At 36.2% G+C, this 22186-nt stretch overlaps 2 protein-coding genes across 4 annotated transcripts; one reads left to right on the forward strand and one right to left on the reverse strand.

Annotated features, from left to right (window-relative positions):
* The first annotated feature begins 5644 nt into the window (after positions 1-5644).
* Positions 5645-14316, forward strand: LOC103976427 (mitogen-activated protein kinase 1). 2 transcript variants are annotated; one of them, XM_065138602.1, is made up of 7 exons: positions 5645-5993; positions 6186-6315; positions 11469-11606; positions 12334-12666; positions 12989-13169; positions 13809-13992; positions 14093-14316. In XM_065138602.1, exons 1-6 carry the CDS (start codon positions 5776-5778, stop codon positions 13979-13981), a joined length of 1173 nt encoding a protein of 390 aa, XP_064994674.1. In that variant the 5' UTR covers positions 5645-5775; the 3' UTR covers positions 13982-13992; positions 14093-14316. The 2 variants fall into 2 exon arrangements, with proteins under 2 accessions (XP_064994674.1, XP_009389895.2); XM_009391620.3 differs by having other exon boundaries at positions 13809-14316.
* Positions 14317-16746: 2430 nt separating this feature from the next.
* On the reverse strand, positions 16747-20788 carry LOC135631157 (14-3-3-like protein D). Of its 2 annotated transcripts, XM_065138604.1 has the most exons (7): positions 20630-20788; positions 20216-20522; positions 20052-20139; positions 19389-19498; positions 19157-19305; positions 17018-17055; positions 16747-16924 (listed from the first exon to the last, which is right to left on the reverse strand). In XM_065138604.1, the coding sequence occupies exons 1-7, from the start codon at positions 20700-20702 to the stop codon at positions 16922-16924; spliced, it is 768 nt and encodes a 255-aa protein (XP_064994676.1). In that variant the 5' UTR covers positions 20703-20788; the 3' UTR covers positions 16747-16921. The 2 variants fall into 2 exon arrangements, with proteins under 2 accessions (XP_064994676.1, XP_064994677.1); XM_065138605.1 differs by lacking the exons at positions 16747-16924; positions 17018-17055 and adding an exon at positions 17077-17425.
* Between the last annotated feature and the right edge of the window lie 1398 nt (positions 20789-22186).

A 22186-nucleotide genomic window follows, 5' to 3' on the forward strand; every position in this document is an offset into this window, starting at 1 on the left:
TAATCGAGATTAAGATTGCTATGTTATCTGTCAATAACATGATTAATCGATATGATCGTTCCGATATTTTCTTATTAAATTAGTGATCGAAACACTGCCAATATATAAAAAAATATCTCCATATATGCTTTTATTTTGGATATTTGAAATTCACATAAATATGCTAGAGCTTCTAAGCTACTTATGGGCATTATTCTTCCACAATAAAAGATTTTTATTAGATAAACTCTTGATGTAATCTTTTCAAAAAAATGAAAAAAGCGACATATGTGATGTGAGTGTTTTATGTCCTTGAAGTAGTAGAATATGAGATATCGATATTTTGTACCATCAAACATAAATATGAATGATTTTTGCTCTCGAACTAAAACGAGATATAATATATGAGATACAAACATTTTTTACCCTCAAGTAAAATCACCTCTTTGATTAGTTTCTTTCGCTCTTCCAAACACGATACTTCTCGAAGAACAAGAATCTATTTTTCCATGTAAATTTATGAACAAATTTAACCATATCAACCATTTAGCACTCACTTCTATTGCTATAGGTGTAAGTTTACTTTTTTTTTTTTTTATACCATTTATAAGAGGAAAATGTTGCTTTCTTTCCTAGTTTTGTATTTGTTTTATAATCTTCATCTGCTTGGTTGTCTCTTTTTAGTTCAATCTTCAGTCTCCCAAAGTTCTACCCCCTCCAATCTGATGCAGATATATCCAGTTTAGTGAGTAATACTGGGATTAGCATGAGATTGAAGGAGTACCCACTCTTAAGGTTTTCTAAATGAAAGTTGTGATTTCCATAGAAGACTACATGGCTTCTATTAAAGCTCTAATGCAAAACAAGGCACTGCATGTGCATATAGTTGTGTTCTACAAAGAAAAGATGAGTTTTGGTGGTAGAGACATTGTCTGATATGAACATGAGTGATTACATGATCAGGCAAAGATCAAGTGTAACAACATCAATCTACATATTAGTGTAAAGATAGGTATAGCTTTACAGAAAAAGATACATTAGATTTAATGCAGTACTGTGGGCAAGAATTGAACATTGCTAAACATTATTTGGAGACAAAAGTTACTATTCTTTTCCATAACCTAAATCAAGGATGCATACATCCATTCACATCTGAGCTAATCATAACATCATGGCTTGGAGGCCAGTTTTCATCTCATTAAGTATCCCAGATTCTGAAGTTCATCTTAATGGAGGTTTGATGTTAAAAGAAAGCCATGTTATTTCTCATTTTTTTTACATGCAGATTTAGTCTTCTTGATCTTTTTAGCAGGAAGAGAAGCTGTTGATTGAGTCTTGAAACCCTAGAGAATTTGGTGACAGTAATAGATTGGTTTGGAAATGGTATTTGGCTCTGTCAATTGGAGCTTCTTTCATGGATGAATTAGATTCTCTTCACAAGCAAATCATGAATCTAATTAGGAAACACATGAACTTGGGTTCAATCATAAGATTGCTATTGTCAGGAAAGAAGACATTGACACCATTTTATGATCCTTTGATACTATAAAAACAATAAAAAAATAATGAAAGTATTACAAGGATGATAATGAAATCCTTCATTCCATGAAAATATCAAAACACATGGTATAAGATTTTTTCTATGACCAGGTGTTATCCATCTCGAGAGTCTAATCTCCGAGGGGTTGAATGCTCCTTCATCACTGGAAAACTAGCATCGGATGTCAATCACTTTTGATGCTCAAATCAATTAGAGGTTTGATGTTAGAGTTGAAGGTGAAGATTTGAATCTTGAATAATACCTAAAAGGTTTCTCTATTTATAGAATGATTAGAACCATATTCCGAGAATAATGAATGTTTCGAAGAATATTTCATTCCTCCAATGCATAATGACATAACTGTGTGGATGACTCGACTCAAAATATTCATCATATAAATGTGTAAAACTACTAAAGACATAGATGAACAAAAAGAATTTGTCATACTACTAATCACCTGCACTGCATATAGACACAGCAAACCATATCAGATCAGAAGATGTAGAAGCAAATCTAGCAAACCATCTTGTCTGTTCTTCTTCTCCTCCTCCTCCAAAAGAAATGTTTAGTCTTACAAGGGTGTGAGCAGCTGAGGTCAACTCCCTGAAGTCAACCCTTGTGAGCACCTGTGCTGTGAGATCTCATCAGTGAAAGACTTGGGGAAGAAAGAGGAGAGAGAGTGATCTATAGAGTTCAGTTAACTTGGCTCCACCTCAATCCAACCCAATTCCAAGCCCACAACCAAGTTCAAAATGGCTATGAAATATATATATTATTTATAGTAAATATATAATATATAAATAATATGTTGCCTAACATATGTTCATGATTAAATAAGATATAATCATACTAATTTTGTACATAATTTAGTAATGATTTTTCTCAATCAATCATTAGTCTGATTTAAGGAGATAAGATTTGCAAACAACCAATAGTTAGATTCTGAAAAAAAAAAGATAAAATTTATATTCCCTCAATTATTCACTGATTTAAAGAACTGAAAGCATCATGTACTGTTAGTTTGGTTATTGATAAGAATTATTCTGCCATCTTTATGAACTGGTTTACTAATGATTATTACCTGATCATGTGCACGTAACATTTGATGCAACACTGACGGTCACGATACTTACACGTTATCCTATGAGTCGACTTTGTTGTAGATTTGGAGTCAGTCAACGAAGACAGCTGTGCTCTTAAAAGCCGGTCAGCCATTTTCCCAAGCTACTTGCGTGCACGTCAATGAAGGACACCTCCGTCGACGTGTTCATCTTGTTGTTGCCTTCCGCTCTCGATGCCGGCCATGTGACGTCCATGAATCCTTCCTTCTCAAGGAATCCATCGCCCACCGCTCGACGTCGGCTTCGTCGACCTCGCTTCCGCTGCCGACACCCGTCCGCGAACAGCTGCAAGCTTGCTCTGCTGTCTCCGTCCCTCTCCACCCTATAAATACGCCCCCCAACTGCTTGTTGTATCGCCCCAACCGATCACACGCTCAAGCTACCTCACCTCCCTCGTTCGCAATGGCAGCGTCCAGCTTCACTTCGAAGGTCTCGCTGCTGCTGTTGCTGCTCGTGCTGGTCCTCGCCGAGGTCAGCGCGCAGGAGCATAGCCCGGCCCCCGGCCCTGCGCCGGCCATGGACAATGGAGCTGTGGGGGGTTCTCCCGGCGCCTGCGCGGTTGCTTTGGCTTCCATCATGTCCTTCGTTGCTCTGCTCGCGCGCTGAGTGCGTGCTCTTCCCTCTTGACTGTAGAAGGGTTGATTTGTAGATGACAGGTAGATTGATACATTGAGGAGAGTAGTGAGTCTGAGAGTTATGATTCTTCAGCAGAGGAGTGTGCATGATGTGTCAGTTATATGTTACTAGTTCATGTGAAATAAAGGACCTCATTCATCCTTGAGATATGGACAAGGTGAGTGCATTCTGCTTCTTCTTCTTCTTCTTCTTCTTCTTCTTGAGTTCTGGCTTGACATGGAACCAAGACATGGAGGTCATATAAATGGACGGCTGGGATGTCAGGATAAAGTCAACACCGATTCTGATCGGACGGCTGATGGATTTTCTTTTATATTTGATCATAGAAACCACCAACCGCCTCGGTCATCAAAATACTCGCAACTCGCTTCCGATACCCACACGTGCCCGCAACCTTGTCGGTCAAACCCGTACCCCAGGCATCACGCACCGTCCGTTCCTCCCGCCTGCGAATCCTCTCCGTACGATGCGTCATTCCCTTTGATGTCACTGACACCCGTACAAAATCTTTTCTTATACACCGGTCCAGCCCGTGATGCTCGTCCATCGTCGCAATTATTATTATACACACGTGCAAAATTACATGTGTGTCGCTCCTACGTCATTCCTCTATATTTAGTTCAGGTTACATATATGCACATCCAAAAATAATAATAATAATAATAATAATAATAATAATAATTATTATTATTATTATTATTACACATTCAAATTTCTATTAACTTTTGAATTAAAATTACAAGGGCAAATTTGTGCAAAGGTGTCTTTTTTTGGGTTTTGCTAAAACAATATCTCATTTTTATTTTTTTCCACATAGTATTCCTATTCCTAAAAAAATAAAATAAATAACTTAAGGTTATTATCTATATAAAAAAATTCTCCATCGATTATTCGATATTCTTTTATTTTAAGACAAACATGAAAGAAGATCTGAGTAGGACCCAAATCAACATGAATACTTAAAACTTGATTTAACAATATTATATGTTAAAATTATACATTTGAACTTTATATTTGTACCAGAAATATTGTTATATATATATATATGTATAATTTTATGTTAATATGTTATTCTAAGTTATTTATTAAATTTCTAATAATTTTCATGTAAAATTTAAAATTAATTTCTCAATTTTACATTTCTAATATTCTTTTAGTTGTCTAATAAAAGCATTTATTGGTTCAAATTTATTTGAACAGGTCTAAAATTTGTTGAACCAAAATTGATCCAAGCTAGAATAAGAAAATGACCCATCACATGTTGAGATTGAGAGCCAAAGTTGACTTGTAAAATAAATAATTATTTTTTTATGGATATATTAAAATATGTTTTTTAAAAAATAAAATTCAATCAATTTTCAGTTCACTTATCAAAGATTGACGATTTAAAGTTTCATCCAATATTATTTTCTACAATAAAATATTAATATAATAGTGATGTATCCAACTTACTTATCAAAGATTGAGATTTAAACTTTTACCTAACATGTTTTATAATGTTACAAGTAGTTTAGATGGTAAAGTCTTTAATAAATTATTGATTGAATTTGTTAAAAAAATTAAGAAATTATTTATTTTTTAAAAGATAAAGTGGCAAAGAAAGATTCGATATTAGAATCTTATGATAATTTTTTTTTAAATTATTATTTTTTTTATAAGTGATAAGTGACAAAGATGAATTTAATTTAACGATATTATAATAATCTATCAAAATTTTTACTAGCTAAGCTAGCTAATGTTTTAAAATTTTATTATTATTACAATGATAATACCTAACCTCTAACAATACCAATATTTATTTGGATTGTAAAAAGAATGGGCACAAAAAAATGTTTTTATTCTTCAAAACTAAAAGCAATTTCATTGTTTGGCTAATGTTGACTAGCAATTTTATATTCTTCAAAACTGCATATATATGCCCTTCTAAAGCAAATTATATCCTTACAAATTTGAAAGTTTTATAGATATATTATTGTAGGTAACATAATCACTTGAAAATTACAAAAATGATTTTTTTTATACCCACTACTCTAAATTTCAATTCCAAAAAATATTGTATATTTTGAATATTTTAATGGATTAATTTTATCTAGCTAATTATCACAATTTGAATCTATCAAATGGACAATAGCAGAAGTGTCATACATGAAGAATTTAAATATCTGAATGCATATATATACATGTCTAAGCATATAGAATTCAAAATTTGAAGGTGCAAAGATATTAAAATTGATCATAGATATATGCTATATTAAAATTTAGAGGGGCAAATATGTTATTTCGAGACATTGAGAGGATAGATATGGAAAAGCATAATCATCTGTCCGTCAACGAGACTCCTCCGTAACGAATTAACGCGTAAATTTGCGTTGCAATGGCGAGGAAATCGAAGAGGAGGGCAAATTGTGGCCTTTTCTAGAGCTAAAAGCGACGTCGGGCAAAGAGGGGATTGGATCGATCGTTAGGGTTTGGAGAGGAGCGAGACGGAAGGGGGAGGAGATGGAAGGAGGAGCTCAGCCGACGGATGCCGAGATGGCTGATGCCGGAGGGCAGCCTCCTCAGCCGGTCCCGTCGCAGGGGCAGGAGAGCATCCAGGCGACGCTCAGCCACGGTGGCCGGTTCATCCAATACAACATTTTCGGGAACATCTTCGAGGTCACCTCCAAGTACAAGCCCCCCATCATGCCCATCGGGAAGGGCGCCTACGGGATCGTCTGGTAAGCCTCCTCCTCCGCCCACCCCTTCTCTCTCTCTCTCTCTCTCTCTCTCTTGGTTTGCTCCCTGGTGGGGAAATATCCGATCTTGTTTGGCTACTCGTGGTCTCGGTCTCATTTGATTAGAGGAAAGTCCTTTTTCTTTTCTTTTGATGGTGGTTAATTGTCACTTGGTTGTCGGATTTGTGGTTGCAGCTCGGCTTTAAACTCGGAGACCGGTGAACAAGTGGCGATCAAGAAGATCGCCAACGCATTTGATAATAAGATTGACGCGAAGAGGACGCTGCGTGAGATAAAGCTTCTCAGGCACATGGATCACGAAAATGTCAGTGGGTTTGTCAGCTCTGTTTTCTCTATGTCGTTTCTTCTTTTGCTTTTGCTTTTCTCTGCTTGGTAGTTTAGGAGGGTTTCTAATGATCAATGATGTAGATCAATTAATGAAGTACCAAATAATCAATTTGTCACTCGACGTCCATATCCGGTGTGGCTTTTGCTACTGCGTGATCATTTTGATTCACCTGTCGGTGTTGAGTGAGAAGCACAGAAAATTCATAAAATATGCACTTTTAATTTGTGCTTCCTGTAAATGGGCAAGAGATGCAATGTTACAAGTAGTTAATTACAAAAGCAAACGGATGATTTATCAGGACACAAGGATTCTAAAATAGGTAGCTTACTTTTATTTGCATAGAGAAAGGACAAATTGTTCATTGATTCAAAAGAACGAACAGAATAAGCTCTAAATTAGAGGGAAGTGCCTTTGACAGCTGTATGGATAATTACTTAAGATAATAGAGATGGTAAAAAATAAAGAACCACGTGGAGGTCTTGTCACTAGTCTAGCATAAACATTGGGGCCTATAACACCCTCTACTAGTCTACAACTAGGCATAATGCTAACTGTTGTTGATTTTTGTTACAGCCAGAAAACTAATGGTAGACTCGATGTTACACTTGACAATTGATAGTCCAGAGATTTCAAGAGAAACTCTTTCTCTAATATTCGATGGAGTTATGATCAAGAAGATGGGATAGGACAATATAACTGTAATCGAGCAAAAAGTCGAAAGTTAGATGTTTTGTTTTGTTTTGTTTGCATTTTGTTTCAATCATGGAAATGCCCCTCCTAACAGCTACAAGATTGATTTTGTTTATAGCATTTGAATTTTTTAGATGCTATATAATGAGATGAATGAGTTGTTTCACCGAAGATATAGAATGAAGAAGATTTGTAATTCTTGGTTGTTGGAGGTATATAGTGAAGACCAAGAATATTAATTTGAACTAAATGTACAGTGTTTGATAGACTACTGATGCACCTGTGAGGAGGGTTTTGTCCATTTTAGTTATAGATGGAGATTACCTTAAGGAGACATTAATATAAGCAGTTAATCGCCAGATTCATAGACAATTGCTGGTGATACTTGTCCTAAGTTGTACAAGATTCAGGACACTGACCAAACTTCATAAATATTTTAAGCTATTGTTGTTACTTAAGGTCTATAAGGCTTTATTGTCACTTGAACTAGGATTTGACAGAAGGATCTGAAGAGGAACTAGAGGTGAGCTTGCATCTCTAAGGGGATGTGCTAATGTGATATTTGTGGAAAGATAATAAATTAATTAAATGCTGAAAATGTTTAAACAGCATATTGAATAAGGTAGGCTGTGGTGATTGGACCATTTATTGTCTTCAATCTTCATTTTGAGAAATCTTTGCATGCAATTTCACTACAGTGTGATAGCTATAACTACAATTAAAGCAAGAACGTGCTGACAAGAAATCATTCAATAAGCCTCTTTTGATGGCTGACCATAGAAGATGGGATAGATTCACACACAATCATCTAATCTGAACAGCAGGAATCCATCCATACTGTGTCTATCATGATCAGTTCTAATTTGTATTATTATTTGGATGATATCACTGCAACTATGTTTTTAATAATAATAAGCTAAATCCCTGTCATGGATGGTTAGGTAATATCAATTCCGAGAAGCATTCGTTTGAGAAATTAAAGATTTAAGGATGACGCTCTTCCTTGTATCTTTCTTTCGCAAAAAGGAGAAAGGAGGAAAACAAAAGAAAAGGAATCAAGGGAGAACATCACCTTTTTAGGGGAATCATTAGGTCTCTCATGATCTCTTTAGATATTTAGATTTATTTAAGATTATATTGAACATAAGGATGATGTCTTTTATGAATCTATCAATTATATATTCTCAATCAATTGAGATTTTTTAATCTTGTATTAGAAATCATGTTATTATATATCTAAATCAAGTGAAAGGTCTTGTTATGATAAAAATAGGTATAGGAAGAAAAGAAAATCCACCCACCAACCACTAGATCCTATGATTTGATCTCACATCTTTTGGTTCTTTTTTTTTCATTCTTATGTATATATATTTTGTTTGAACTAAACTAGAAACATCAAGGAAAATAGATTGAGATATAGAGGCTATGAGGATTTTCACAAATTATTTCTTTAATTTACCAGTTTCCCTAGTTTCACCAATCTAATGTACATGCATGCCACATAATTCTTCTCATTGTTCTCTATCTTTACACCACTTTCTATTACCATTAGTCATTGTTGTGGCTTGTGCTGTATGGTGTATGGGATAATGTTGATGGTTAGAACACATGCAATAGAGACAATAGAGGGAATAAAGGAACATAAATAGGTGTGCTACAAGGATGCAAGTCATGACTGTGGATTAATGTTGGTAGTGATAGTGACACATGGTACATGGGGAGACAGAAAGATAAAAAGTCAATACTGTCGAGCAGTGATTTAAAAAGCGTTAGGCGTCAAGGTGCAAAAACGCCTGAGGCGTTAGGTGCTCGTCTAAGCGAAACGAGGCGCTAAAATATAAAAATATATAAATTAATTAATAAATATAACTATTTAAATAAAAATATGATATTAAATTAAAAAATCTTACAGAATCACAATATCACATTAACAAAAAATCTTAAAATTCAAAACAATAACAAAAATTTTAAATAAATAAAAATTAGCAGTATTAAAATCAAAATAATATATTATTAATCTAATAAATAAAAAAATATTGTTACTAGTATACAGTTAACAGTTTACTATTAATATACTGTTAACAGTATACTATCGAGTCGATGTGAGTAGAGAGAGTAAGAGTAATAGTAGCGGTAATGGCAGCGGGAGTGGGAGCGACGATAATGGCAAGCAACGATAGCAGCGGTAGTGGCAGCGGCAGCCATAGCGGTAGCAGTGAGCAGCGGTGTAAGAGTAAGACTGAGGCTGCTGACTGAGAGAAGCAGCAGTGGTAGCAAGAGCGGGAGCGACGATAGTGACAACGACAGCAGCGACAGCAATGGCAAGCAGTGACAGCGATAGCGGAGAGCAGCGACAACGAAGACAGGCAATGATAGCGGAGAGAGGCAGCGGCAGTAGAGAGGAAATGTCAGTGGCAGAATCGCGAGCAAGGTTAGGGTTGGGGAAGTCGCGAGAGGGATGTTGGGAGGCTGATATCGGTGCTTTAGTTGGTTCAATTGAACCAACTGTAGCACCGGAGACCGAACCAAACGTAAAACACTGGTTCGATCACCTGGTTTAACCCGGGCGCTCGCCCGAAGCACCCGACGCCTGGGCTCGGGCAAGCGCTTAGGCGGCGCCTCTTTGAAGCGAGGCGCCTGGACATGAAACGAGGCGCTCGAGCCTCGTCTCGCCTCGCCAGAGCGCCTAGGCGAGCGCCTAAGCGCCTATTGAAATCGTTGCTGTGGAGAATAAAAATAATTAGTAGTTGACATGGGGGCTGATCATGAGAGGTAAGGGAGAAAGCCACCTGCAACTTCAGGTTAGGAGGGAGAAGGTACTGGTACACATGCACACAAATGTGTTTTTTTAATCATACCAAGATTATTTACTTGATTTAGATACAACAATAATATGATTGTTAAAACAAGATAAACAAAGATATCCATTTCTCTAAACATTTAATCGAGAAGACATTATTTGATTATTTGATAGAACGATAAGGTTACTCACTTGTGACTGTTATCAGAGTTTGAGTCACGAAAATAATATTTTCACTTAAAAGGGTAAGATTTCATATATTGACTTTCCCCAGATCTCACAGGGTTTTCCATACGTTGGGCCACTTTTTCTAATAATTTGAAGTATTTATGTATTAGCATGATGATCTTTTGGAGTATTGCAATAGGCATCAATCAGTTCAATAGTGGTAGTGTCCCACGAAAATAAAACTGATATAAGAGTTTTGAATATCGGTTCGTACCGATGTACCGAGCTCTACTCAGTATGGTATGTGCCGGTATGTACGCTAAGACATACCGACGATACACCCTAAAACCTTAAAAATATCTTTACCTACCACGCCAGGGTGTACCGATTAGTATGCCTCGGTAATGGTCGAAATCCGAGGCGATATAAGTTAGTATGCCTCGGTATCGGTTAAAAAAAATTGGTACCACCCTGTAGAGAAAGGTATGCATACCGGTATCCTCTAGGACCGGTACGTACCGCCTGTATTGGGCGGTACACATTGAAATTGTGTAAAAGTTTCTAGCTTCATTGATTGTTATCCGTTCAAGTAAAAGTTTCTAGTACACATCAAAATTGAGACATCAGAGTACCGGTATCACTTGTTGTTATCCATCCAAGTAAAAGTTTCTAGCTTCACTGATTCAGACATCAGAGTTCATTTGTATTGGATGCTAGTGCAAAGCAATTTCGTGGCCAAAAAAATTTCTGTTGCTCCAGAAACAAACTGTACATATAACAAAGAAGATACATAAGACATTTCCTTCTTTACAGGTCAAGGATTTTGTCCAACCAATCTCTCCTTTTGCTCATATGACAGTGTAATCACTTGGGTTTGAACTGTATCTTTACTTAACTTTCTATTGTACTAATCACCGGGCATCATGGGTTCAAATCAACAGCAAAATCATTGCAACTTGGATGGTAGGAATTTGTCATGGTACTGACCTCTTTGGCATGGGGTAGGGCTAATGTACATTGGATCCTCTATAGATCCCATGGTGAGCAGACCTCCATATAACCTTTTGCTAAACACCATGCCACATGCCCAATGGTACACTGGTTACTGTATATTAGTGATTCAGCTTTGGAGTATAGCTTGCACCAATGTAAAATGCTGAGCTCATGCTATACAGCCAACTAAATTAAGTATCTCTTCAATTGATGTTGTATTCTCAAAGTTATTCATGTTTTCTTTGAGGCAGAGATTGTTGTTCTTGGGACCTCATTTTGTTGTCTAAGGGTGCAGGATCCTCCTTTACTGAAACTCATCAGAAAGTAAAAAATGGCTAGTTTTGTTTAGAACCTTAAATTTCTGTTTATGAAGTGGAGCATCAAAATGTTAAAAAGGCCACACTGAGTTTGTTGGGAAAACGAAAAAACTCGAAGTTGATCATTTTTTATGACTCATAATTTTTGCATATGCATACAGATAGTTGCAATCAGAGATATAATACCACCACCTGTACGAGAGACATTCAATGATGTCTACATTGCTTATGAGTTGATGGACACTGATCTTCATCAAATTATCCGTTCAAACCAAGGTCTTTCTGAGGAGCATTGTCAGGTTGTATCTTTTAGTTCTTCACATTATACAGTTCTACTATACTTATTTTATTGTTAGATAGTCATATTTGATTTGTCACTGCACCTATCATGAGTTTGAGATAGCATCAGATAGTCATCTTACATTAGGCCTTGTCAAGGGATATTCTGTTTCGAATGGATTTACATATTGTTTCCCTGTTCATTAACTTTAGTACTTCTGTGTATTACTTCAGTTAGTAACAAAAGATGGCTAAATTTATTTGGTTTTGATTATAATTTGTTTGATTACTGACCTAGAAAACTTTCTTTATTTTATCTTATCTAAGCAAATTGCTCGAGCATCAGTGAGACTTTGTCACAAGAAAAAGGTTCAGAAAGCTCACTGGTTTTACTTAATGAAAGCTTTAATAATTTTTCTGTAATGGTTACCAGCCAAGCTTATGAAAAGCCGAGCTCAAGCTCAAACCTGATAATACCCATATAATCCTTGTAGGAAGCTAAACCTGGGAAAGCAGTTTGTTAGCTTGGCTTGGCTCATTACAGCCTTGCAAAGGCCATCAATAAGTCATAAGCTGAACAGATCACAGTTCCAATAGGAATCTTATTTTCTTGCCTCATGGTTTGGTGAAACTTGTTAATCAATCATGTGGAAATTTATTTCTTCTTTGATTTAAATATTCTGGGATTTTCTCATAGTTCATCGCCTGACTCGTTCTAGTTGTCTCTTTTGTTTCGTTCCCATACAGTATTTCCTTTATCAGATTCTTCGGGGTCTAAAATACATACATTCAGCAAATGTTCTTCACAGAGACCTAAAACCAAGCAATCTCCTCTTAAATGCCAACTGTGATCTGAAAATTTGTGACTTTGGACTTGCTCGTACTACCTCCGAAACTGATTTCATGACAGAATATGTTGTTACAAGATGGTACCGAGCTCCAGAATTGTTGCTAAATTCTTCAGAGTACACTGCAGCAATTGATGTGTGGTCAGTAGGCTGCATCTTTATGGAACTGATGGACCGGAAGCCTCTATTTCCTGGAAGGGATCATGTGCACCAGCTACGGCTATTGATGGAGGTATGATCTTCTCATTCAAACCTTGCCTTATGTGACATTTATAACTATTTCTTGCTAATTTGACATGAAATGACTGGTATTTGGATTTGTATCAGTGCTCTTTAAACCAAGATTTCGTTCCTTTTCAATTAGTTTTGGATCTTAATGAACATCCAACACAAGCTATTGGATGAATGATAAATGTCTTGCATTTATCTTCACTCTAACATGTATTGCCTTAGAAGTTGACATATTATATTGCTTTATATTTAATGTATTTGATGTCCTCTAGTGTACATGTGCATCTAATTTTTATTTTGGTAAACTACCTTGTATCATGCAGCTTATTGGCACTCCAAATGAGGTTGATTTGGATTTTGTGAATGAAAATGCAAGAAGATACATTCGCCAGCTTCCTCGTCATCCACGTCAGTCCTTTCCCGAAAAGTTTCCTCATGTTCACCCTGCAGCGATTGATCTTGTTGAAAGAATGTTAACATTTGATCCTAGACAGAGAATAACTGGTGAGTTCTTATTTTTCAGCTTTTGCCGGTTTTAATTAATTTGAGAAAATTGGTAAGATAATCAACACAGTCATATATTATTTTACAAGTTCTGCTTTATGATGCACTTTGTGTTATGCATTGTGTGATTATAGAATTGTGGTTGTTGCCCCTTTAAATTATAAAACAATGACTGATGTAATGAGCTCTCTCAAATTGTTGCATGCATGGTTGCACATTATTAAAACATCAAAAATTAAAATATGTTGACTTGTACTGTCACAACTTAATATTTTGTCGATTGGCAGGTTAGCAAGTTTATCTCTTGACGATAACATTTCTATACCGTTTTGCAAGCAGATTATCTTTTTAATTAAAGATACAAGAGAACCACACACTTTCTACAATTCTGAATTAGCTAATAAATTATAACCTTCAAGGGATGATACTTGGAAATCAATCAGAGACCTACACTTAATTAGTACATAATTTTAAATATATTCTTCTAATGTACATCACATTTCATTACCTGCTTAATATTTCCTTTGTCTGCTTGCTCAGTAAAGGATTAGTCTGTGAAAAATATCTCATGCCCTTATTTCCTTATCGTGTCATGGTGTCTTGTTTGAATGGTTCATTTACTTTTCCATTTGTTGGCAGTTGAAGATGCACTTGCACATCCCTACCTGGCGTCTTTACACGACATTAGTGATGAACCAGTCTGCATGACACCTTTCAGTTTCGACTTCGAGCAGCATGCACTCTCTGAAGAACAGATGAAGGAGCTAATTTACAGGGAGGCTATTGCATTCAACTTGGAGTACCAGCAATGAAGTCGATCAAGGTCCTATTTATTGACAGATTGGCCTTTTAGTCAGTCTAATTCATGTTGTTCTGTATGGCATTGTCGCTGATTTCTCGATGTATATATGTGCTTCTTACAGCCAGTTGAAGCTCTCTATAACTCTCTAATTGACCCAAAACCTCAGCGACTTGGTCGATTCTTGGGCATTATTATGTGGAAGCTTCTTGTCACATTTTTAAGTAGGTCGATTAGAAGTTTTGCTTATGTGGTGTTTTTATAGGGTTCCTCATTTATTTTTATGGAATTTAGACCTCTAAAATTCAATATGAGGTTGATTAAAAAGGCTGACTGCTGTTCCTCGCAGGAGATGTTTCGAGTCTGTGGTTAGCAGCAGGATGTTTCACTATTTCTTCTCTTCTCTCCTCTCCTCAGTAGTAGGAGGGCGGGCTAATTACATGTTTGTTCTGATAATTGTCTCCTCGTAGCATGGAGTTTTTGGACTTTTAAAAATTACACAGTTTCCAAAATGTTTTTTTTCTGTTTTGAAACGAGAAAATTAAGTAATTGGAACAGAATTTATTCCCAAAAATACAGAATGCTCCTCCAAAGGCTGGAGGAGAACAAAAAAATACCCTGCCTGACTGGCGAGGTTGGTTGTGGGCTGCCATATGACTCTCCCTGTCTGCATGTTGAAAGCCAAAACATTTAATCTTGCAGTCATATGAAGTATATCATTATAGAGGGAGATTAGATTGAGGACAAATCAACATAGCTTCAAAGCAATCAGATTTTACAGTAATGTTGGTCACACGGGGCTACGAGGCCTTTTGAGTACATCTCATATAGCTCAGCATTTGGCGTGCAAAGGGCTTAAAGCTTCGCGACATAGTTGTCGAGCAACGCAAGAGCAGCTCGCGTCGACATTTACGTCATCCTCTTTTTCCTCTCCTTTTATCTCATCTCTCGTTGTCGCTCTTCTTTTCATTCACAATAATCACTTGTAACCCCTAGCAGTGTCGTCATCCATCACCACCAAGACGTAGCTAAGACGTTGAAATTATTTTTTTACTCATCATTTTCGTGCTTTCATATGTAAAATCGATGTCGTTAGGGTAAATGGAATTAGATGTTTCACTTTCATAACTATAGAGATCCCAATGTAAATTTTTGAAGTCTAAGGATTGGGATGCTAAAGAGGTCTAACTACAAGGGGTACTATGTAATTAGCCCTCTTATAAACCCCTCGTTTGCCCTTATTATTGCATTATCATTCCTTGCCTTCATCCTCACCATTTGTACCGCTCTCATGTGGTCTCCTTCATCCTACCATTGCTCAAACTCACCCTCTTCCACTGCTCTCACGTGGTCTTTCCATCTTACCATTGCTTGCCAGTGGTAAGATGGAAAGACCACTCTGCCTCTACCTCATCAATCACCTGACCCTCCCCAAGTATTGCGAAAGGAGGTGGCCATGGTGAGACTTCTCCTCCCTCCTTCCTTCGCATGGCCTATCATGTCAAGCATTGCTCATGCCTCCTTGAGATGCTCTGTTTCCGTGATTGAGCGATGACAAAAGACAAGGCCATACTTGAGGGCGAGAGGTAATCTCATCAAATATAGCTGGTAGAAAAGGGCAAGACGATTTGAGAGCGACAAATAAGGGCACGACGACAACAATTGACAAGGTGGGAACCAAAGGTATTCTCTCTTGCTCTTATAGCCAAAAGAGAACAATTAATTTTGTACTAACAGCTAACAGCAACATTTCCTCTTCTTTTCAATTAGAATAAGATTTGTTATCAATCATCAAACAAAACCCCCCAATCTCACGATGCACCTTAAGAAGCAAAACACCTCCTCATGAGAAGCTTAGCTAAACAGTTCTATCGTTTGGATCATTACTTTCCAATTTTCGTGGTAGAAAATTTAATGGCTGTAAGTTAAAAAATAAAAATAAAAAACAAGGATTAAAATTTTGTAATATATCAAAGTTTCAAACTTCATTCGATATAATATAATATTGTGTACCGAGCAATACGCTAGAACCTACCGAGTAGTACATCTAATTAATTTAAGCATAAAATCTTTAAAAATAAAAAAAGGATAGAATTATTAAGTTAAAAATAAATATAATAATAATATAAATTTAACTAAATCAATATAAATTAGGTAAGAATATATAATTATAAAATAGATAAAAATATTATTACATATCTTTTTTGATTCATATTTCGATCCAATTACTTTTTTATAAATATTAAAATATCTATAGATAAATCATTTGAATTGTTAATTCATAAATCGTTACTTTGTAAAATTTAGATGAGTGTAAATATAAAAATAAATAAGTGTGAGAATGAAATAAAATGAAATAAGAAAAAATAAATTTAAAAACTCCTGAGAAAGAGCTCCAATAATCATTTTAATTGTTGGAGCACTATTATAGATCAATAACGACCATAATTGATCGTTATCGAGTTGTGCCGAATGGTAACGATTAAAATTTTTATCGTTACCATCCAATATACCCATGTATCATCCAATATCAAGCGATATTGAACGTTCCGTCAGGTAACAACCGATCCACATACCAGTATACTGTCGGACCGATACATACCGCTCGTATCATATAATATTATTCGAAATTAAAAACCCTAATGGAAAGTTAGAAAACCATAAAATTTTGAAACTTCACTCCAATGCAGCAATTTAGGTAAGACTTAACACAGGCACACTGTGATGTTGATATATCTACTGAAGACATGACAATGAAGGAATCAGATTCAGCGCCAGTAGATTTCAAAGCCATTCCATTGAGATAAAATTCCATCGGCAACATAAATATTCACTACAGGCACGAGAAGGAAAGCTAGTACTTGAAGATTACCCGTGACCAGCCCATACAATGCCACAATGTACTTCAATGGCGAATTTATCTTTGCTGTTCTGACCCTACAGTTGGCTGAACTCACTGCAAAATTTATTTGCAGATATTAAAATGGTGAGCTCTAGAAAAACTTGGCTCGAAAACTTATACTGCATCAGATAAGCATATAAATCCTACCTGTGCATCTTCACCTGCACCGCTCTTTGCAGTATCCTCTGCAGAGGCCAATAAGAACATCAGCAATCAGGGTGCAAACATGACAGATAATCAAGTTAAGATCACGAGAAGTGAATAACCGAAAATATAAGAAAAGTAAGCTTTTGCTGGGTTGCACTGCCAGGGTAAAGTTTAGAAAATAAATTAAACACTCACAAACAGCACAGAAGGTCACCGAGAATCCACAGTTTCCCAAATGTTTTATTTTAAGGAATAGGAATCAGAATGAATTTACATAGTTTCATCTCGTAAAGGTTGATATATCTGTAAGGCGCCATCACACTTCAGCATGAGAAAGCCAAAGAAAACGTTATCCACCCAACTCCAATTAAGTAGCAGGATCTCATATTGTGATCCATGCTAATCTTACTGCCACAAACCAAATATTACATGAGTACTTTTTGCACATTATGACATAAAGATGTCACTCTGCTAACAAAGAGCAAGAATCTGCATTGAGAACCTCAGAGCCCATTTGGCATTATTTCTATATTCTATGTTTTAATAATAAGAAACAACAAAAATATTTTTGTTTTAACTTAAAACTAAGATTTGATCATCACAATTTAACTTAAATTCTATTCCCAAAAAAGAAGGACTAGGTCTGATGGTTGCTGGTAACTGGTATTTATTTAAGGAAGAAGATACTTATTAATCACTACTTCCAAAAATTCTAGAAACAAGTAAAATGCTTTAATAAAATAAAAAAAAGTCACCAAAAAAACTATCAGTTTAGATTTTTACAAACAAAAGACATAAAAATGAAGGGGGAAAAAGAAAAGCTAAACAGGTTTTATCTTTATGTTCTCATAGAGGAGATGCTCCGAAGATAGAAACACCCTTATCCTATATATGACAATATAACCTGATACTTGATTATTGTGTATTGATTTACATGAACAAGCAAACTAAATTAGGAAAATGTGGAGTAAGTGCAAATGTTTAGCATCCTCAAAAAATTATGGGCAAACCAAATATGACTAAATTAATAGTGAATAATGCATTTGGAGACAAATTACTTTCTTGCATATGCCAACAGTTAAGAATCAACAGAGGTAAAAGAGAAAGCAAACTGAAGCAATGAGCAAATATGCATCATCAAATTTCTCAAGCAGTTAAATTCAAGGGAAAGAAGTGTCATTGGATCTCATGACAATATAGATAATGTAAATACAAGCACAGCCAGTGCAAGGGCTTTCAATTTATTGGGAAAGAGATCAGTAATCTCCTGGTTGTGCTAGTCTATCATAGATGAGGTAGACACTCAGACATGCATAAGAAGTCAAAATAGTATCCATCAGACAAACTATTATGAATGACTTTTAAAATGAACAGTACATCAATACCTCTATCTAATTTAGTTCAAAAAAAATATAAATAAATCTTAAGAACCATGGCTTACTGTTCAGCAAATATACAAGAATGTGTCTAGGTGACCATTTACAGGATCTATCACCAATGTGCCTTTGCATGCAGCATTTACTGACCAGATGCTGGGAACAAATAGGCATCAGATGTCTATAATAGCATCAGCTGCCATTTGGTAGGTCAGGGTTCTTCTAACACATAAAATAATAGCTTTTCTCAAATAGAACCATACATTTCCAGATCATGCTAAAATATTTTAGTGCATTTAAGAATCTTGAATTTTTGCTAAAGCATCTAAGAATCCAAAGTTTAGATTGCCACTGTTCCTTAGTCAAGTCACTGGTTGGCTGTACCTTTTTTTGTCCATACCTGTGGACAAATTCCATGTCACATCTAATCTGGATAAACTTTCCCACTCTAACTTGAAGACATCTTCAATGTAACAAAAGAGAAGGATTCCCAAATATCTAAAAGAAAGTGAGTAGAAGAGTCTGTTCTTTTCCTTTTTGTTTTGCTGGTACAATGTGCAACTTTGCCAAGAAAATGTCTAACGTCATGTATAACAAAGCTTTACATAAATGCCAGGCAAAACATCTTTATGTTCCAAGTTTATGCATAGCTATGAACATCCCAATATGCCTTATTCGAATATGCAAGCACAAAATAAACTTCACGGTGCAATATAGTCAGAACAAGCATGGACCACCACCCCAATACTAGAATTGCTATTACCTCCATCCTCAGGGATGTCAGAGGTCCACAATGTGAGGTTATCCCTCAGAAGTTGCATAATTAATGTGCTGTCTTTGTATGATTCCTCACTCAATGTATCCAGCTCAGAAATTGCTTCATCAAAAGCTTGCTTGGCAAGGTGACAAGCCCTGGAAATGGATTTAAATGACATGTAATCTGGAACAAAACCATCTGAATGATGTCAAATAAGTAAAACTGTAGCAGGTCATACCTTTCAGGTGAGTTCATGATCTCATAATAGAACACAGAGAAATTCAATGCCAAACCAAGGCGAATTGGGTGTGTAGGAGGCAGATCTGCCTCAGCTGTACTGGTAGCTGCCTGTTGAATGGTTCCAGACAATAAAAAAAAAATCACTACAGCAAAACACTACTCTGTAAACAATATGAATATGGTTACATCACAAGTCTAGTGTAGCACATACCAACACATTTTCCAGGATGAACCCAAAGTTCACTAACCAAAATAGAGTAGCTAAATAGTTTGTTCCAACTATAATATATTGCTTTCATTAGGCAAAGTAAATAGCCAAGATGAAGAGATGAGAGATGAGAGAGATACAGGAGGGGGAAATGAGAGATGAGAGAGCAAGATATGACAAGATGAAGTCAATTAACATATGACAACCAGAACATCACAAGAGAGGAGAGCAAGATATCCTTAAATCATGACAGTTAACTAATAATAGAAAGACCATGACAAAGTAATCAAGAACTACATTATCAATCAATGACTCTGATATAGATAGAAGTGCAACAAAATATCATTTTTAGAAGGAATCTCAAAATGTCGCTACCTAAGGCAGCTACTTGAGATGAAACAGATATAGAGCCAAAAATAATAGAAAAAGTTAAAACTCGAGTCAAAACACTACCTGATATGCTTCCAAAGACTTGTCTGTAGCATCCTTCCTCTCATTGCCAGTCATGAATTCTGCCAAGTAGCGATAATAATCTCCCTTCCTGTAATCAAACCAAACAAAAAGGTCAGACCTCAGAAATTTATGTGCATTTACCCAACATCTCAGATCAGGCTCACATCTTGTAGAAGAAAATCGATGACTCCCCGGCGGTGGAGGACGGGATTAGATGCTCGTCGATCAAGGTCATGATGTCGCTGCAGATGCCGGAGAGCTCCGATTCCGCCTTCTGCCGGTACTCCTTGATCTGCTTGACGTGATGCTCATTGCCTCTGGCCTTTTCCTTCTGTTCGATCGAAGAGAGGATCCTCCACGAGGCCCGCCGCGCCCCGACCACGTTCTTGTACCCCACCGACAGCAGGTTTCGCTCCTCCACGGTGAGGTCGACGTCTAGGCTCGCTACCTTCTTCATCGCGTCCACCATCTCTGCGCCCAGTAAACGTCACCAAAAACCCGAATTTAGGGGATCCGACCGCGCCAGCAAAGCCCTAGGGTTCAGAGATCTAGAACAGAGGAGTGAGGGCGATTCGAACCGTCGTAGCGCTCGGCCTGCTCGGCGAGCTTGGCGATGTAGACGTAATTCTCGCGATCTCTCTGCGACGCCATGGGAGGTCGGAACGCATCGATCTGTTCCTCTTCCTCATCCTCGTCTTCCAAGGTTTGGGTCTTCGGCGACAGCTACTCCGAGATGCGTGTAGAGGTCTGATGATGGAATCCTCGACCGTTGGATCTCCGGCATCTTGGTCAACCTGACCAATTGGGATCGAGTGGCGAATGGAAATTGGATTCGCATGGTCAGTAAGCAAACAATAAATTTGACCGGCTACACTTATTAGCCCATATTCGTCGAGCCAAACCCTAATCCATAGGTTTATTGAGTGGAATTTTCCTTTTGGCTTCTTTAACTTAAACTAATTAATCTCACACATCCAATATAAATTAAACTTTTCATAGTATAAAATCAAAAACTATCTAAAAACTTTTACTCATTATTATGTACCAAAATATAATGTAACTTAAGCATCGAAAGAGAATCTTATAAAAAAATATTTTCATCATCCTCTTAAAAAAGTTCATCGATTTTATTGATCGTAAAAAAGTATTTTCATAATGGCATGAGACTTCATGATCTTTTCGAAACCATGAATACATGCAGATTCATGTAATATTTCATAAGTGATAGATGAATTCACGAGAAAATATCATATATGTCGTTTAATATATATTTATTTCTATAATAGAGAAAGATATAAAAGGATATGATTATATGAAACATTGCCTGATGAATACCACTCAATACAAAGTTGCACAGAAAATATGCAACAATAAGAAGAAAAAAAAATTAATTTTTTAATGAAGAATCAAATTCATTTGAATAAATTTAAGTATAAAAAGATTATTAGGTAAAAAAAAAAGACCTTAAAAATAAGATTTAATTTGTATTTCTAGACCTTTGTGGGAAGAGGATATGTTAAAACACTTTGAATGCTCTTAAGATTTTTTTTAATATTTAAGATAAGATAGAATGAAAGAATGCTCCTAAGTGTCACAATCAAATAAAATTTAAAACAAGAACTACAAAAAACCAATTAACATAACTCCTCCTCAGATGGGTTGACAGATTACAGGACATCTGTTAAATCATAAAAGAGGACATGGATCATGCATAATATTGAACTAGTAAAAATAATGAACATGGGATAAAAATTGTTTCATTGATAGCAGTGGTCCAACAGATATATATGACTGTGAAGATACTACTTGTTTACAGCACAACTTCCCCTGGATGCTGAAAATGCATTGCATAAAGGCTTTTCCTTCAGGAACATGACCATGTGTTCTACATGCCTATGGTGGGTGGGGCTCTCTCAAGGAATGGATATGCCTTTTTATTTGTTTCAAAAATAAAAACAGTTTAAATTAATTTAAACATCAAATTACACCAGTGCCTAAGAGATCATCACTCATAAAAAGATTCAATGCCTCAGGCTACTTCCCTTGAAGCAAAAAAAAGGCTCTAGATGATCTAGCTTTGTTTGTCAACCAGTTGGCACATCTATTTTCCTTACAAAAAATATGATAGATTTTTA

This window comes from Musa acuminata, chromosome BXJ3-2, assembly GCF_036884655.1.
Source record: "Musa acuminata AAA Group cultivar baxijiao chromosome BXJ3-2, Cavendish_Baxijiao_AAA, whole genome shotgun sequence".
NCBI classification, from domain to species: Eukaryota; Viridiplantae; Streptophyta; class Magnoliopsida; order Zingiberales; family Musaceae; genus Musa; species Musa acuminata.